Source organism: Boleophthalmus pectinirostris, unplaced genomic scaffold, assembly GCF_026225935.1.
Source record: "Boleophthalmus pectinirostris isolate CB_2022bp ecotype Guang Dong unplaced genomic scaffold, ASM2622593v1 HiC_scaffold_17, whole genome shotgun sequence".
NCBI lineage: Eukaryota > Metazoa > Chordata > Actinopteri > Gobiiformes > Gobiidae > Boleophthalmus > Boleophthalmus pectinirostris.
In genome coordinates, this window is record NW_026571115.1 from 24,510,726 (window position 1) to 24,529,072 (window position 18,347).

The following is an 18,347-nucleotide window of genomic DNA, read 5'->3' on the forward strand; positions in this document are numbered from 1 at the left end:
CTATAGCCTATCTGTAGCTGGCGGGTCAGCTTTAATACATATTTGACATGATCTCGCATGCCAATTATAATTATGCCTTCTGCTTTCCAAGTGTCCTAATCACTTTTCTTCACAAGTAAACTACGACTATTGGCAGGGCAGATGCTTTTCTTTAACATTGCCTTTTGTTTTGGTCGATGAATTTTGTGCCTTCTTTGTCATTATTGTTGGCAGTGTTGGGAAGGTTATTTTTAAAATGTATTTCCTTACAGATTACAGATTACATACCTCAAAATGTAGTTTGTAACGTAATCCATTAAATTACTTAAAGTGAGCAACATAATCTGAATACTTTGGATTACTTGATATTGTCATGCTTTTTAAAACTACATGAATGTAGCGACCACATCCTGAATTTCTTGTTTGTTCAGTCTTTACTTAACTGTATTAAAAATATTATTGATAGAGAATCGCTTTCTATATGAGATCACTTCTTACTTAAATTATGTCCACCCTATTGTTAGTGTCATACTGTATTAGTTTAGTCCTAGTTTAGTCCTGTTTTTAGTCCTGGTTTAGTCCTGGTTTAGACCTGGTTTAGACCTGGTTTAATCCTGGTTTTAGTCCTGGTTTAGCCCAAAATGTGAAAACAGGAAAATACCGCTGTGTAATCCATTTATTTCAACAAAGTAACTGTAATCCAATTACCACTCACTGAAACAGTAACTGTAACTGAATTACAGTTACTCATAATTTGTACTCTGATTACGTAACTCCGGTACATGTAATCTGTTACTCCCCACCACTGATTGTTGGTTCGTGTGACCATAACTGAAAACAAAACTAGCATCTTGGGAAAAAAAAGTATTTCTGTTGGAGGGGTTAGTATATGGAACAATCTGAGTGATGATTAAAAAAAAAAGTCTTAACACTGTTGTAGCCTTTAAAAAAAAAGATTATAAAGTGTTTTGAATGATACAGAGCTCTGCCATCAATTCATTATGCATTAAATTTAGTTTGTTTCAATTTATATTTTGTGTCTTATATAAACAGAAAGTCGTAGGTGAACTTGTAAATGCAAACTTGATGTTCATACGCTGCTTTTCGTTTTTTGAAATTCTGTCATTGTTTAAAAGGGTTTGGCATTATAAGTACTTTTTACTTCAGCCTAAACCCTTTCGGTCATGATCCATGGGGTTGCAGTCTATGTTTTGTTTTGTAGTGCTGCAAAATGACCGAATAAAATACTACTACTACTTTTCATAGTAGAGTTTTGTGGTCACGTAATACTAACAGTTTTTCACATACTAACTACACACTTCTTGATTTCTCAGGCAATAAAAAACTTTAGAAATAGATGCAGAAAGTACACAACCAACTTACTTTGACCTCAATATACAATATAATATACACGTATACTGTACTGAGGCAAGACAAACTTTGCTCAAATACAAAACTGGGCAGACCCTTTTAAGGAGGTGGAGTTTGGTTGTCATCTCTAACTTTCTTTTTTTGAAATCCCTCTCTCATTCTCTCTTTTTGCAAATACCAAAAATCTTGACCCAGTGACACGGGTTATGGAGCATCTTAAAAGGTGCACTACAAAGCTGATTTTCTTCATGGAGTTCATATCGCTTTGCCTTGAATGTTTCAAAATATGGCATTAAAATTATTTTCACTGAGACAAGCAGGCGAAGTTACAAGTCAGATTTGTAGACGGGCAAGTCCGCTCACAGTAACAGTGCACATCAAGACAATTTGTTTGGCAAAAAACATCTGTAATTAGAAATATGCCAGATGAGTATAATGCCATATGTTGGAATATTCCGGGCTCAACAATAACATCGCCATGGAGACAGGAAAAGCTTTCTCGGCATTTGACCCAACCAACGTCTAGATATCCTGTCCTAGGTACCAAAAACAAACAAACAAACAAACAAAAAAACAGCTACTATAATAAGGTTTTTGTTTTTTTCTTTCACAGCAACTCGACTGAATCTGGTGGAACCTACATCAAAAAGTGCTGTAAAGGCTTCTGCATCGACATTTTGAAGAAGATCGCGAAATACGTGAAGTTCACCTATGACCTGTACCTGGTAACCAATGGCAAACATGGCAAGAAAATCAACAACGTCTGGAATGGGATGGTGGGAGAGGTACGTACCTGCTCTTGTATGAAAGTGTTCGCTTGTACTTAACTAAATAATGTAGAAGTTTGAATACAAGACTGATTTAACTTGATTTTAGTTTTTGTTCAAATGAAACTTCTTAGACTTGGATGAGAAAGGTTTTTAATACCAAAGAAAACAGAATGGTAAAATAAAAAGATGGCAAAAGTTAAATCAGGAGAAAGAGACACATTTTTATATGCAAGAAGTGGATAAGCACAGATTAAAATTGGCTACCTTTGACGTATATTTTGGCCACGGTTCGCTCAAATTATATATTGTTGGCATTTGCAACATTTATGCATTACAATCATCTAATCTTTTACTGTTTTTAAAATATCATGATTGTTCCCTTATTCTTTTATACTTTAGTACAAACAAAAAAAACAAGACTCTTACATAATTCTTGGCTTGTATTTCACACTTAGTCCTATAAAAACAGACTGCAAATGACTTTGGAAATGACTGAATGATTTCAAGTTTCTCAAGAAAAAACCTTTATCATAACTTTCCTTAATTAGCCATAACAAAGCATGACTTAATTGATAATGAATAATATGTTTATTAAGAATGATTCAGGCTTAGTAACTGCTTAAAGGGCCCATATTACGCTATTTTCTGTATGTTATAATGTTGTTTCTTCATTCCAAACATACCTGGAGTTGTGTTTTGTTTCATTCACACGTTTAAACACACAAACACAAACTGCATATTTAGGCTACGTTTATATGATGACGGTCTGAACAGAAGACGCAAAAGTGGCATCGCGTCTTCACTTTTTATTTCGTGTTTAGACAAGTGTTTTCAGGAGGAAATCAGCGTGCATACGGTGACGCAAAAGTGTGTGGAATTCGATTGGGTATGCGTGCCAGGTTTCTGTGTGCTGTATGTATGTGACGTAAACGCAACGTGAGCAGATCTGGCCAGAGTTTTGCGTCTTGGGCAGTGTAGACGAAAATGCTACAGCGAAGTGTATTCAACTTTTCCACTCTGGAGGGTGGTTTCAGATTTTTGCGTTTTTTAAGCCCCGAAAACGCTGTCACCGTCTAAATGAATGGCACTTATAAATATATATATTGTCATTTTTACTCGCAAGCGTTCTCGTGTAAACATTCCCCTAGGCGGAAAACACTCTCTTCCGTGTTGTGATGTCCTGTTGTTCTATCAGGAGTGCTGCACTACACTTTTGAGCTTTGGAGATACAGACAGACTAATAATAAAGGATTACTCAAACATGTGAATGAAACAAAACACCACTCCAGGTATGTTTTTAATGAGTTAACAATATTCTAGCATGGCTTAAAGCTCACAAGTAGGGGTGTAACGATATCAAAGTCTCATGATACGATATCGTCACAGTATGAACCTCACGGTATTTATTGCAATATTGTGGGAAAAGTTCAGGATATCGTGGGGAGGGATGTAATAATATCCAAATCTCTCAGGACAATATTTTCATGATATACATCTCACGGTATGATACTTATTGCGATATTTTGTGGAGACTAAACACACTAAAACTGTTAAATATGCAATTGTTTCCTCTTAAAATGCCTTGACAAGACTTAATCCAAAGAACTAAGACTAAAATAGCTTAGTCTACTGTGAAATGGAGCAAAGGATCATGGTCTATGTAGTTCCCTCTGTCTTTTTTTTTTTAGCTATTGCTGTACCGTAACTTTTAATTTAAGAAAAGAGACTTGTAATTCGATATATTGTGATGGTGCACGATATTATTGTGAGAACTTTGACGATACGATATCACGATATTCCGGTTATTGTTACAGCCCAACTCACAAGAGTCAATTTTGGGTAATATACGATCTTTAATCTTTACGGTCTTTTGTGTTAGATTAGCAGAGGGGGGTGCGATTAAATAAATTCAATCAATAAATCAAACTTTATTTCATACAAAAATGCAACTTAAAGTAATTAGATTTCTTCTTCCCACTCCTTTTTAGGCAAATTTTTTAAATTTTTTGTCTTTGTTATTTCTGCCATGATTTCATTAATGTTATATGTTGCATTGTCAAAGAATGTAAATTTCTTAATATAAATCTCAAATCTCAATCTTTAATACTGTAACCTAAACTTCTAAACCTTATAAGTTGTCATTCTTTTAAACAGTTAAACTATGAATTCATCTTTAAGGTATGGTTATTGGTGTTATGTAGTACTTGCGCCCCCTATAGGTCCTCATAGTCTCTACTGGTACACAGTACAGTTCCTTTGCATAAATGTATAGAGTTTGTTTTGCTGTAGTTTCAAAAAGCGAATTAGTGTTTTCAGCCATGCGGCGTTGGCATCATCTCACAAAATAAACTAATCTGAGCTCCTCTTGTGCATATCTCTAATTTACAGACCCGACTCGGAGCTAAACTCTGCCTGTTCATTTAACGCTACTAAACTTTACAGCTGTCTGGGTTTTTTATGACGAAAAATAGACTCCTGTTTAGCCATAACTGTCACCGCCATATTATGATTCTTATTAAAGTTCCGCACCAGTGATTAAAACTGTGCTTAATAAAATATGTTTATATGTGACACCGCGTTTCACCAGTGTGTGCAGCTTTTATGAGTTAGTTATTTTCACTCAAGATCTAAGTAGTTACATGGGTTAAATAGTAGTGACAAATAGCTGATTAGTACAAAATTTGCTTTAAAGGGCCCACATTCTGCATTTTTTTCCTGATCTATAATGTTATAATGTTGTTTGCTCATGATAAACATAGCTGGAGTTGTGTTTTCACAGATGTTTATTACATACATATTCTGCATGTTTCTTCCCTCTTTTGAGCTTTGGAGATGTTTACAGCCCATTGATGCAGCGTTACTCAAACATGTGTGAATGAAACAAAACACAACTCTTGGTATGTTTTTGATGATTTAACAACATTATAATAACAAGGCTTAAAGCTCAAGAGTCAGTTTTGTGTAATATAGGACCTTTAATTAAAAGGGCTATTGGCATGTTGGTTGGAACATAAAAAGTACCGTGTTTTTCTGACTAAAAGGCGCACTTAAAATCCTTAAATTTTCTCAAAAATCAACAGTGCACCTTATAATCCAGTGCACCGGTAACACTTTATAATAACTACACCTTATTTAGCCTTAATAAAGCATGACCAAAGGCTTAATTAATAATGAACAAAGACTTAATTAATGATGATTCACGCTTAGTAACTACTTAATTACTACCTTAATTAGCACTTGCACTTAATTTGCCTGTGCTGTAAATAGTTACTCATAATTATTTCATACTTAATTACTCATGGACTAACCATTTGAGCATTTATTAATCATTAGTAAGTTATGAGAGAATGATTTACTAATAATGCAATGCAATGATAATTCAGGCAGCTGTTATCTGTTATAAGTCTTTTTGAGAGCTTTTCTAAAGTGAAGACGAATTATGCTTTATTAAGCATTTACTAAGTGTGAATCATTAATTAAGTCTTTGTTCATGCTTTATTAAGGCTAAATAAGGTGTAGTTATTATAAAGTGTTACCAGTGTGCCTTATGTATTAAGTCTGCTTGTGCTTATTGACTTCGAACTAATTTTATGTGGTACACGGCGCTCAAAAATCTGTCAAAATGGTTTAGTATGGTAAACTACGAAGCCACACCTCTTGATGGATTGTTGGAGCCTTAGAGCTACTGTAGTCAGGAGTCTCGCAGATCTCTGAAAATGTTTCACATGAACCATCTGCAACACAATACAGTCACAGAACAGACTCACTATCAGCAGCACATCCTCTGTCACAGAAAGAACACACATATTCCACTGAGTCGTGTCCTTTAGTCCGACAGAAGTTGAACGCATCAGCGCACAAGGAGCGAGCTGTTTTTTCAGTGCTTATAGTTTATGCAAATTAGCCATGTGGTTTTAAGTTTTGTTTCTGTAAAATGTAAACAAATGTGTGCAAAGCTGAATTAAACACATTATTACTCAATGTATATTTGAGCCGTCCTCATAGGAAATAAAAAATTTAACTTTAATTATCCACCCACATTCATAATACACATTCACCAAGACAGGGATGCAACGCCGGGCGAGTTACTCCACGGTCTGCCAATGGGATCAGTCTCAAGTGTTGTTCGTTTGTTTCGCTTAAAGCACCTTATAATCCGGTGCGCCTTATGTATGAAAATAGACGAGAGAATTCAACATTATTAATACTGCGCCTTATAATCCGGTGCGCCTTTAAGTCTGAAAAATACAGTATGTAAAGATGCATTATGTAACTTTTTCTTGATGTTATTGCTTTGCCTGGAATGTTCCACGGTATGGCATTAAATGTATCTTACAATTATTCAGTTTCAAATTTTTTTATGGCTCAAAAATGACAAGGCCCTATGGTATCACCTGCTTGTCTCCATGGAGATGACTACGTTTAACAACATACTGTGTAACTTTCTAGGCAAAGCAATACCATACCTTTCACCAGAAATGTTACATAGTGCGCCTTTATCCAATCCAATCCACTTTATTTATATAGCACATTTCGTAAACAGTTTCCAAAGTGCTGCACAAATACATAATAATGATAAAATAAATGCTCAGATTTAATCATACTGGTCTTAAAACAACAAAACCAGTAAAATAAAATCAGAGCAAAACCACAGAATAGCAACAAATACATAAAACCAATAAAATAAAAAAAAAAATAAAAAAAATACACAGAGGACCACACAACTCACGCAGTGTGCAGTGCCACAGAATAAAAGCGGGTATTAAGACGAGACTTAAAACACTCCGGACGTGGGGGGGCAGAGTGTTCCAGAGCTTTGGGCCGGCCACAAAGAAGACCCGGTCCCTTCTGGCTTTAAGTCTTCGCCTTCAGACCTCAGAGCATGTGTAGGGATGTAAATTTGGAAAGCCAGTCCATTCAAAGCTTTAAAAACAAACAATAAAGTCTTAAATTCAATGCACTTAAATGTCCTTTTCAACTTAGATTTATGGTGTTAAAAGCAGCATTTTGTAGAAAAGTAGTAAAGTGACATTATTAGCTCAAAATAAATGGCAACAATCTTAATTTTTCCTCATTCTGAAACCCATCATTTTTACTTTGGCGGCTCGTGACACAAAGTGATAACCTCTCCTCACCTGATCTCTTCTCCTTCCTGCAGGTGGTCTATAAGAAAGCCGTCATGGCCGTCGGGTCTCTGACGATCAATGAGGAGCGTTCTGAGGTCATCGATTTCTCCGTCCCGTTCGTGGAAACCGGGATCAGCGTCATGGTCTCCCGTAGCAACGGAACAGTGTCTCCATCAGCCTTCCTCGGTATCTGCCACTCACTCACTGCCTAACCCACCCGTCTGTCTGTGTGTCTGTGTGTGTGTCTGTAGTGTCAGGTCAGGCAAATTGACCATAATCACGTAACACACAGTACCAAATGTTAGCGACGTTTCACCTATTTTAAAAGTATTTCTAGAAACTGGGACAGAATTTAATACATGGGACAGGTTCTTGGATTTAGCAGCTTTGTGAGAACTCAATGGCCTCTTTAATATGACAGCGATTTTATTCTCTGCACAGGATTTACTATTACCTTTAGGCTATATGTTTACTTTATTTATTTCAATCATGGGTTTAACGGCGCACTGTATTTAAGTTTTATGGTGGGGGTCCTCCACCTTTGTCTCCACGGGGATATTATTAAACGCTCTATTCACGCTAAAGTCCCAAACCAGTTAGACGTTTGGAGACATGCGATGAGAAATTCTTCTTTTTTTTCCAATACAGTTTATTGGAAACAAAGGAACAGAATATATTGTACAGTGACACAGCACGTCAACTACAGTCTCCTTTCTCCTTTTCCAAAAATACACTGTACATGTGTTACATGTGCTAAGAATTATCAAACTTGTTGAGTTATTGTACAGTTGTAGGGAGTATTATCTGTTACATAATGGTGAGTTGTTGTACAGTTGTAGGGAGTATTATCTGTTACATAATGGTGAGTTGTTGTACAGTTGTAGGGAGTATTATCTGTTACATAAGGGTGAGTTGTTGTACAGTTGTAGGGAGTATTATCTGTTACATAAGGGTGAGTTGTACAGTTGTAGGGAGTATTATGTTACATACAGCTGAGTTGTACAGTTGTAGGGAGTATTATCTGTTACATAAGGGTGAGTTGTTGTACAGTTGTAGGGAGTATTATCTGTTACATAAGGGTGAGTTGTTGTACAGTTGTAGGGAGTATTATCTGTTACATAAGGGTGAGTTGTTGTACAGTTGTAGGGAGTATTATCTGTTACATAAGGGTGAGTTGTTGTACAGTTGTAGGGAGTATTATCTGTTACATAAGGGTGAGTTGTTGTACAGTTGTAGGGAGTATTATGTTACATAAGGGTGAGTTGTTGTACAGTTGTAGGGAGTATTATCTGTTACATAAGGGTGAGTTGTTGTACAGTTGTAGGGAGTATTATCTGTTACATAAGGGTGAGTTGTTGTACAGTTGTAGGGAGTATTATGTTACATAAGGGTGTTGTTACAGTTGTAGGGAGTATTATCTGTTACATAAGGGTGAGTTGTTGTACAGTTGTGTATTATCTGTTACATAAGGGTAGTTGTACAGTTGTAGGGAGTATTATCTGTTACATAAGGGTGAGTTGTTGTACAGTGTACAGTTGTAGGGAGTATTATCTGTTACATAATGGTGAGTTTTTGTACAGTTGTAGGGAGTATTATCTGTTACATATAAGGGTGAGTTGTACAGTTGTACATAGGGAGTATTATTCTTTGTTACATAAGGGTGAGTTGTACAGTTGTAGGAGTATTATCTGTTACATAAGGGTGAGTTGTACAGTTGTAGGGAGTATTATTTGTACATAAGGTGAGTTGTTGTACAGTTGTAGGGAGTATTATTTGCTACATAAGGGTGAGTGTGGTGAGTGTACAGTTGTAGGGAGTATTATCTGTTACATAATGGTGAGTTGTTGTACAGTTGTAGGGAGTATTATCTGTTACATATAGTGAGTTGTTGTACAGTTGTAGGGAGTATTATGTGTTACATATTGGTGAGTTGTACAGTTGTAGGGAGTATTATCTGTTACATAATGGTGAGTTGTTGTACAGTTGTAGGGAGTATTATGTTACATAATGGTGAGTTGTACAGTTGTAGGGAGTATTATCTGTTACATAAGGGTGAGTTGTTGTACAGTTGTAGGGAGTATTATCTGTTACGTAATGGTGAGTTGTACAGTTGTAGGGAGTATTATCTGTTACATAATGGTGAGTTGTTGTACAGTTGTAGGGAGTATTATCTGTTACATAAGGGTGAGTTGTTGTACAGTTGTAGGGAGTATTATCTGTTACATAAGGGTGAGTTGTTGTACAGTTGTAGGGAGTATTATCTGTTACATAATGGTGAGTTGTTGTACAGTTGTAGGGATATTATCTGTACATAAGGGTGAGTTGTTGTACAGTTGTAGGAGTATTATCTGTTACATAAGGGTGAGTTGTTGTACAGTTGTAGGGAGTATTATCTGTTACATAAGGGTGAGTTTGTTGTACAGTTGTAGGGAGTATTATCTGTTACATAAGGGTGAGTTGTTGTACAGTTGTAGGGAGTATTATCTGTTACATAAGGGTGAGTTGTTGTACAGTTGTAGGGAGTATTATCTGTTACATAAGGGTGAGTTGTTGTACAGTTGTAGGGAGTATTATCTGTTACATAAGGGTGAGTTGTTGTACAGTTGTAGGGAGTATTATCTGTTACATAAGGGTGAGTTGTTGTACAGTTGTAGGGAGTATTATCTGTTACATAAGGGTGAGTTGTACAGTTGTAGGGAGTATTATCTGTTACATAAGGGTGAGTTGTTGTACAGTTGTAGGGAGTATTATCTGTTAAAGGTGAGTTGTTGTACTTAATGCTCTTTACATTTAGATTTGTGAATCTCAAAGTGCCACAGTAAAAGAAAAACTATATATTTTCTCATTTCATCTCACAACAACGCAACAATTTACACAATATGCAAACTTACTGAACATTTAGACTTTTATGTATTTTTTAAACACTAGTAATGCCCCTGATTCTTTAATTTATTTATTTATTACAACAATCACACAACTCCTTTCACTTGTGTTATTTTAAAACTACCATTTACCTATTCATATTCCAGTATCGTTCTCACATTTGGCCAGCGCTGTTCAGTGAGAGGCTCTGGAGCACAGCGGCGCTCGTCTCTGTGTTGTTCCAGCGTCTTGTATTTGTTTGCTGTGTGTTTGGACGATCTAACGCGGCTCACTTACACAGCTGTCAATACTTACTCTTTCATCTTACACACGCTATGTACTCCACTGCAAATAGTCTCCGCTTACCACGGCAAGTCAAGCACAAAATAAGGGAAAGTCTTGTTTCATTTTGGACTAAGTCGACTGTAGCGATGCGGTATTTTTTTGGGGGGAAGAAATGCAATATGACTTTTAAAGGGCCGGTACCGATTTTTTTCCCCGTGGAGCAAAATTTGTCTTGTCCCAGTGCAGATATATTATACAAACAGCTCTTGAGGTCCGAATAAATCAGCTCTGTACTGTCTACATTCGTTGGCCGAGAATCAGGAAGTACGCGTTAGCTTACTAGTTGTTGGTAGCTTTTAGTCAGGCTGGGGCCACCTCCGTTCAATTTTATTTCTCTCCAGCGACTAGGTCAGGAATCGGAATACACTAGACGTTTGCAAGAAACCCAGAAGTTGTAGACCGCGCACCAGCCAATCAGTGAAGAGCTGTGAAGCCATGATGTCAAACTCAAGCGTCTGTCTGGGTTCCTTTTGTGGTACAAAACAACAGTAAACAAAACGGTTGAGATGGATGTAGATGGAGCTGTATATTCTGTGTTGGCAACAATTCCAGAGACGTTATTGCCCTTCTACCTACGGGATTTGGTGCATTACATACGCCACCACCAAACAGCAGCGATTGGTTAAATAAAAAAAGTACCTGCCTACCATCGTAATCCTAATACTGCGAGGTCAGATGGTTTTGATGAATTGAAACGGCTGATGAATCAGGCCAGGCAGCTTTACCATCATGGCAAAACTTGTGAAAGCTCTTAAACATTCACAGGGAATAATGAATTAATAACTTCTGACCACTGCAAACTGTTTAAAGGTCTTTTATTACGCAAAATTGACTCTTATGAGCTTTAAGTTGTGTTATAATGTAATTTTGTTTCACACATGTTTGAGTAATTATTTATTATCAGTCTGTCTACATCTCTAAAGTTCAAAATGCTCTGTTCCACCTTGTGATGCCATGAAGTGGTAGTTTTCAAGTTCAGCAGTTACCTTTTACTTTTAGTGGAGGTATATGGGGCTTAAAAACACAGTGGAGCACTTCGTATATCACCACATGACATCACAAAGTGGAACAGGTTTTTCTCTATTTGAGAGAAGAACACCACTTATGTTTTTGAGGAGGAAACAACATTATAACATAGATCAGAAAATAACGCAATTTAATATGACTTTGCTTTGTTTTTCACATTTTTAACACAGTAAAAATCTGCTACAGCACCTTTAAAGGCTGTAAGACTAACAACAACTAGCATGCTAACACATACTTCCTGATTATTGCGCAATAAAGCAGTTTATAATTAGATACAGACAGCGTGCAGTGGGTGTATTTTGTGACCTCAACCGTTGCTTGTTCAATACATCTGTACTGGGGCATTTTGTGTAATCATTATTATTTTTTGTTTTTTTTGTTTAGATTTTTGAGAAAATTTAATTCTAGGATCTGTCTAAGCAAAATGTATGCTACTCATGTACTCCATTTGGATTTTATTTCACTATATTAAAGCCTGATGTAACCTGCAGAAATCAAAACAAAGCATCAGGCCAACATTTGCCGTATTATATCTGCATTCATTTCCATTTTGAAACGTGGAATTTCTGTGACTTTTTTTTTTTCCCCCCAATATTTTTCTGAGAATCCCACGGACACCTCTTTCTCTCTCCCCGAGGTTGTAGTCTTTGTGCACGCAGCAGATGGATGTGTGGGCGTCGCATTCATTTTTAAAACACGCTCAAGTGACAGACAAAAGCAACAGAATAAATATGCATTATGGATCTGAAGCGTAGTGAGTGTCATTAAAAGCAAGATATGTGAATAGGCCAAATGTCTCTTTAATGTGATTGTAGAGATGCTCAAACAATATTGTTAAAGGCAATGGAATTTTTCATAGTATGGTATTAAAACTAAAATTTAGAACCATGGAAACAAGCAAATGACACTACCAGGCCATGTTACAGGTCAGATCTGTGGAGGAGCATCCCATTTCATAGTAAGAAGACATGTTTTTAGGTTAGTTCAATCATCAAAACATCAGTAATTTTACAAATGCTGCACTATAGATGGAACATATGACATGCCCCCCTCACGTCCCCATCAGATAAATTACACAATGCAGCTTTACTATAGTGAAATTACATATTAAAAAACCTCTAAAAATAGTGTTAAAGTATAGTCAGACTGGTGCCACCTAGTGCCTCTGCTCAGTTTCATTTCTTTCCAGTGACTAGGTCAGGAATTGGAATACACTAGACGGTTTGCAAGAACCCCGGAAGTGCGAGTCCGGGCACCAGCCAATCATCGAAGAGCCATACATTCTCTGTTGGCAACGACTCTCGTGATCGAGGATTTAAAGCCGGAACAAAGAGAATGTTTGGTGATTTTTATCAAGAGGAAAGAAGTTATTGTCCTTCTTCCTATGGGATTTGGGAAAATCTTAATATTTAGCCCCGTTAGCAGCGCATTACATATGTCACAACCAAAATAGCAGCGATTGGTTAAATAAAAAAAGTACCCACCTACCGAACGAACAAATCCTTATGCTGCAAAGTCAGAGAGTTTCCACCAAGTGAAACCGTCTGATGAATCAGGCTAGTTAAAGTACCTTATTGTACCTTAGTTTTACTCCTTTAAAAACAGAATTAGTTGAGTTGAAACAGTTTGAAGTGGTCCAAAATGATTCTGTACTTACCATAACCATTTGCTGTGATAATAAAGCTAACAACAACTAGTATACTGCTGCACACTTCCTGATTATCGGACAATAAAACGCATTCTAATGACTTATTTTGACCTCGAGAACTACTTCTACAATAGATCTGTACTGGGGCAAGACACATTTGTATAATACATGGGAAAAAAGAACATTTAATTTTCCATCAAGATGCCATTGCTTTGCTTGAAATGTTCCACAATATGGCATTAAACCTTTCTGTCTCGCATTCATTTAGTTTTAATTGCTCATAAATGTCTTGAAAAACATCCTTCCTCTAAGATGACAGATGACTCAGTTAGTGCACCTTTCCACAGCAAAGGATCATGGTCTTTGTAGTTACATCTGCTTATCGAATTTATAATGTGATGAACAAATTGTTGAAGCCAATTGAAAAGCTGTCCAGATAGTATTTTATTTTATTTTCCGTTTGTTTATTGGGAGAGATATTCAAGGACATGTTGTAATCTGGTGTGAATTCAATTTGCCCTCGAAATCAATGCTTTGACCTCATAATTAGAGATTATTGGTCGATCTGTCTCTGGTTTGTAGCAGCTAGAGAACGTTCCGCTCTACAATATCAGATAAAGTTAAATGCATTTTTATACTTTTGTGTAAACTGATTAGTGCTGCCATAATACTAAAATGAAGTAATTAAAATAAAGGAATAAACTGGATGCTCAATAGCAATTCAGATGCAACAATGAACACATTTACATGATGTTTTTTTAATTCTACCTTAATTGTTTTGAATGTAATAGTTCAGAATTCAAATATTCTCCTTCGAGTTTACATGGAAAACACGTTAAATCGCCTTTATTTAATTCTGCTGAACGTCTGGGGATCAGGAAGGATTCTAATTGGACGAGGACCCAAACATATTTACGTCGACTGGAATAAAACACACACTTCAGCTGCTACCGACTTTTTTTGTCGTCTTGGTTTGTCGTTACGCCACAGACACAAACATGATCCAAACTTTTTTCACAGTCGTTCCGATAATAATTAAGAGAATTCTCTCGTCACGCTTTACGTCTGTCGGTTGAGGAGGAGAAGGGAAGAGTGTCGGAGAAGGGAGGAAGAAGACAAACTGAGTGTGAGGCTGTTCTACCTCAGCCCACTCCCACATCCCTCTCACAAATCCAAAGAGCAGTGGATGAAAGTCCGAAGCGAGGACTGGTGGAGCCGGATCGTGGTGACCCAACGAGCACGCGCTGAACGACCAGAATTATTTTTCAGAATAAACACTTACATGAACGAGGAATAAATGAATTTGACTTTAAAATCGGAACAAACCAGCCACTTACTTTGGAATTAAGTGTAATTACAAATAATCATTTTCATTAGGAATTAAGTGTTTACATGGTCTTTTTAAAATATTTACTCAAAATTAAAGCTCTCATGTAAACGTGGCAAATCATTTTTAACATTAAATCGCACCACTTCCTTTTATATTACCACGTAGTCTTCTATCTGTGTGATCCCTCAGTGGTCCAGGTAGGTTCCATAGTGGTCCATGTTCGTATAATAGTCTATGTGCTCTTATACTTGTTCTGATACAGCTCAAGATCATTGTAAAGCTGGAGTCTCCAACCTTTTTCCTCTGGTCTTGAAACAAAAATGCCAAACATCTACTTATTTTAGCAATTGCAAGAAATTGAAAACGTAGAAGAGCTATGGCGAGCTTTAAACAGGGCACAGTATCCATTTATTAGTGCACAAACTAGGAATCAAAATGACTAACTTACAGTGGAAATAAATCCGATTTTAGATATTAAGCACATTACATATAATTCAGAAATCCTAATGGAAGCAGGTGGAGAGCTACTGGTCGCTCCCGAACTACAGGTGGGAGACTCCTGTTCTAAAGCTGCTCAGGAAAGGTTAATTTATGTCCAGTGAATGAGTATCTAGCTTTAATACTGGTTTTAGTATCGATTAGTATCAGCTTTTCGATTCTTTTGACATCCCTAATATTGTTTCATGCCAAAATCACTATTATCCGTACAACTTTTAATATGATGACCTGTTATTATCAGTAGAAATGTTTGTTTTCATAGTAATAATTGTACGCTTTTGTCACCCTGACCCAAATACCTGGAGTACCCCCATCCTCAGAGTGTGTACTTCACCGTAACATTGAAAACACAAACACTTCTTGTATATATAGACGTGAGCCCGCCCCCACGCCTGCACTTGACATGTAGTTACACTGTTGACTGTCTCTGTTGGGAAAGTGGCAATTAGAAGGACTTAGCGGGAAAAGCCTGAAATGGCTGCGTGCCAGTGGACCCTCCTCCTCTCTCCTCTCTCTGTCCCTCTCTCTCTTACTCTCTTTTACTCGCACTTTTCTCGCTCTCCCATCTTCATTCTTTCTCTCTTTAATCCATCTCTCTCTCCCCTATCGTGTTCTCTTTCAGTCTTGGCCACTTCTTTTCCTTTCTCTCTTAATCTTCTGTCTCTTCTCTGTCTTGTAACTCTCTCGACTCTCCTCTACTACTCCCTTTCTCTCTTGTCCTCTCTCTTCCACCTCTTCTCTCTCTTATTCCCACTCTCCTCTCTCTACTCCGCCCCACTCCGCTCTCTTGCCCTCCTCTCTCCATCGCTCACTCCTCTGTTCCACCTCTTGCTCTTATCCTCTTCTCTTCACCGCTCTACCTCTCTTCTTTCCTCAATCTCACCTCACTTCTTTCCCTTCTGTCTTCTCCCACCATCTCTCATTCTTACAATCTCTTCCCTCACTCTTCTGTTCCTCCTCTCTCTCCTACACTTTTCTCTTCACTTCTGTCCCTTCTTTCCTCACTATTTCACTGTCTTCTCTCCCTCCACCTCTCATTCTTGCCATCACTACTCTCCCTCTTTCTCCTCTGTTCCACCTCTCTCTCTTACTCTCTTCTCTTCACCTCTCTCACCTCTCTTCTTTTCTCACCTCATTCTGTCTTCTCTCTCTCCACCCCTGATTCCTACCGTCACTACTCTCCCTCTTTCTTCTCTTCTTTCTTGCGCCTCTCGCTCCCTTCTCTCTCTTATGCTCTTCTCTTATCTTCACCTCTCTTCTCTACCTTTCTTCATTCTTCACTCTCTCACCTCTTCTCTTCCTCCATCCCTGATTCTTACCATCACCACTCTCCCTCTTTCTGCACTTCTTTCTCGCTCCTCTGTTCCACCTCTCTCTCTTACACTCTTCTCTTCACCTCTCCACCTCTCCTCACTCCCTCACCTCTCTCTCCACCCCTGATTTTTGCCATCACTACTCCTTCTTTATCTCTCCTCTGTTCCATCTCTTTCTCTTACCCCTTTTCTCTTACACTCTTCTCTTCACCTCTCTTCCCCTCTTCTTTCCTCACTCTCTCCTCACTTCTTTCCCCTCCTACTTCTCTTCCACCATCCCTCATTCTTACCATTACGACTCTCCCTCTTTCTCCCCTTCTTTCTCACTCCTCTGTTCCACTTCTCGCTCTTACACTCTTTTCTTCACTTCTCTTCTCTACCTCTCTTCTGTCTTCACTCTCTCACTTCACTCTGTCTTCTTTCTCACTCCTCTGTTCCACCTCTCTCTCTCTTACACTCTTCTCTTTAACGCTCTACCTCTCCTCTTTCCTCACTCTCACCTCACTTCTTTCCACTCTGTCTTCTCCCACCACCTCTTCTTCTTACAATCACCGCTCTCCCTCTTTCTCCCCTTCTTTCTCACTCCTCCGTTCCACCTCTCGCTCTCGCTCCCTTCTCTCTCTTATCCTCTTCTCTTATCTTCACCTCTCTTCTCTACCTTTCTTCATTCTTCACTCTCTCACCTCACTCTGTCTTCTCTCCCTCCACCCCTGATTCTTACCATCACTACTCTCCCACTTTCTCCTCTTCTTTCTCACTCCTCTCCCTCTTCTCTCTCCTTCTCTTTCTCTCTCTGCACTCCCTTCCTCTCTCTCTCTGTACCTTCCCCTCGTTCCCTCACCCACCGCTTTGAGCACACAGTTGCGGCTCTGCTCTTCTGCTCTCCATACATTAGCTCTGGCGTTTTAATCTTGGGGGAGGACAGGAGTGCTGACACCAGGGCTTCCTTCGGCGCCCGCCCGCCCCCACTCCTTCGCTCTCCTTCGCTCTCTCTCGCTCTCTCTCTCTCTCTGTCAAACGGAGGCTATATAAGGGCGTGGGCGTGGAGCTCTACGGACATGCCCGAGTCAGCTTGTTACCCGCGGCTACGTAAATGTGTGATTGATTTATTCATTGACTGTGTGGACAGACAGGAGTGGAAGTGAACAGGAAGTGGTGGTAAAAAAAGGAAGTGGATAGTTAATATTAATTGGTGTTTTTTTTTTTTTTTCTTTTCTTCTTCTGTGCAGAGCCATTCAGCGCATCAGTGTGGGTCATGATGTTCGTGATGCTCCTGCTGGTCACTGCAATGGCTGTCTTCATGTTCGAGTACATCAGTCCACTGGGATTCAACAGGAACCTGGCGCAGGGCAAAGGTAAGGGGTCAACTAGGCCTGTGTGCAAAAGGAGGTCAGCTAGGGCCATGTGCAAAACTACTCACAGGCAGTGTTGGGAAGGTGACTTTTAAAATGTATTCCCCTACAGATTACAGATGACATACCCCAAAATGTAGTTTGTAACAGAATCCATTAAATTACTTAAAGTGAGTAACGTAATCTGAATACTTTGGATTACTTGATTTGCTGTAAAGAAGCAAAGACTCGGAAATCTTCACATAAGATGTTTTGTCTGATAAAAGACAATAAAAAAACCCAGACTTTACTGAACCAAATAAAAAATATTATTGATAGAAGAGGAGGAGACACGGTCCACGCAGCATGATTTAGTCCTGTTTAATCCTGTTTTAGACCTAGTTTAGACCTGGTTTTAGTCCTGGTTTAGTCTGGGTTTAGCCCTGGTTTGGACCTGGTTTAGACCTGGTTTAGTCCTAGTTTAGACCTGGTTTGGACCTGGTTCTGACCTGGTTTTGACCTAGTTTAGACCTGGTTTTAGTCCTAGTTTAGACCTGGTTTGGACCTGGTTTAGACCTGGTTTGGACCTGGTTCAGACCTGGTTTAGACCTGGTTTAGTCTTGGTTTAGACCTAGTTTAGACCTGGTTTAGACCTGGTTTAGACCTGATTTAGTCTTGGTTTAGACCTAGTTTAGATCTGGTTTAGACCTGGTTTAGACCTGGTTTTGACCTAGTTTAGACCTGGTTT

The 18,347-nt window shown here is 38.4% G+C and overlaps 1 protein-coding gene across 1 annotated transcript in view; it reads left to right on the forward strand.

The window, feature by feature from the left end:
* Positions 1-18,347, forward strand: part of grin2aa (glutamate receptor, ionotropic, N-methyl D-aspartate 2A, a) — a 381,703-nt gene that overhangs the window by 307,529 nt on the left and 55,827 nt on the right. The window contains exons 7-9 of the mRNA XM_055152940.1: positions 1,964-2,135; positions 7,279-7,432; positions 17,498-17,623. Coding sequence (XP_055008915.1) covers positions 1,964-2,135; positions 7,279-7,432; positions 17,498-17,623 — 452 coding nt within the window. The remainder of the gene's footprint in view (positions 1-1,963; positions 2,136-7,278; positions 7,433-17,497; positions 17,624-18,347) is intronic.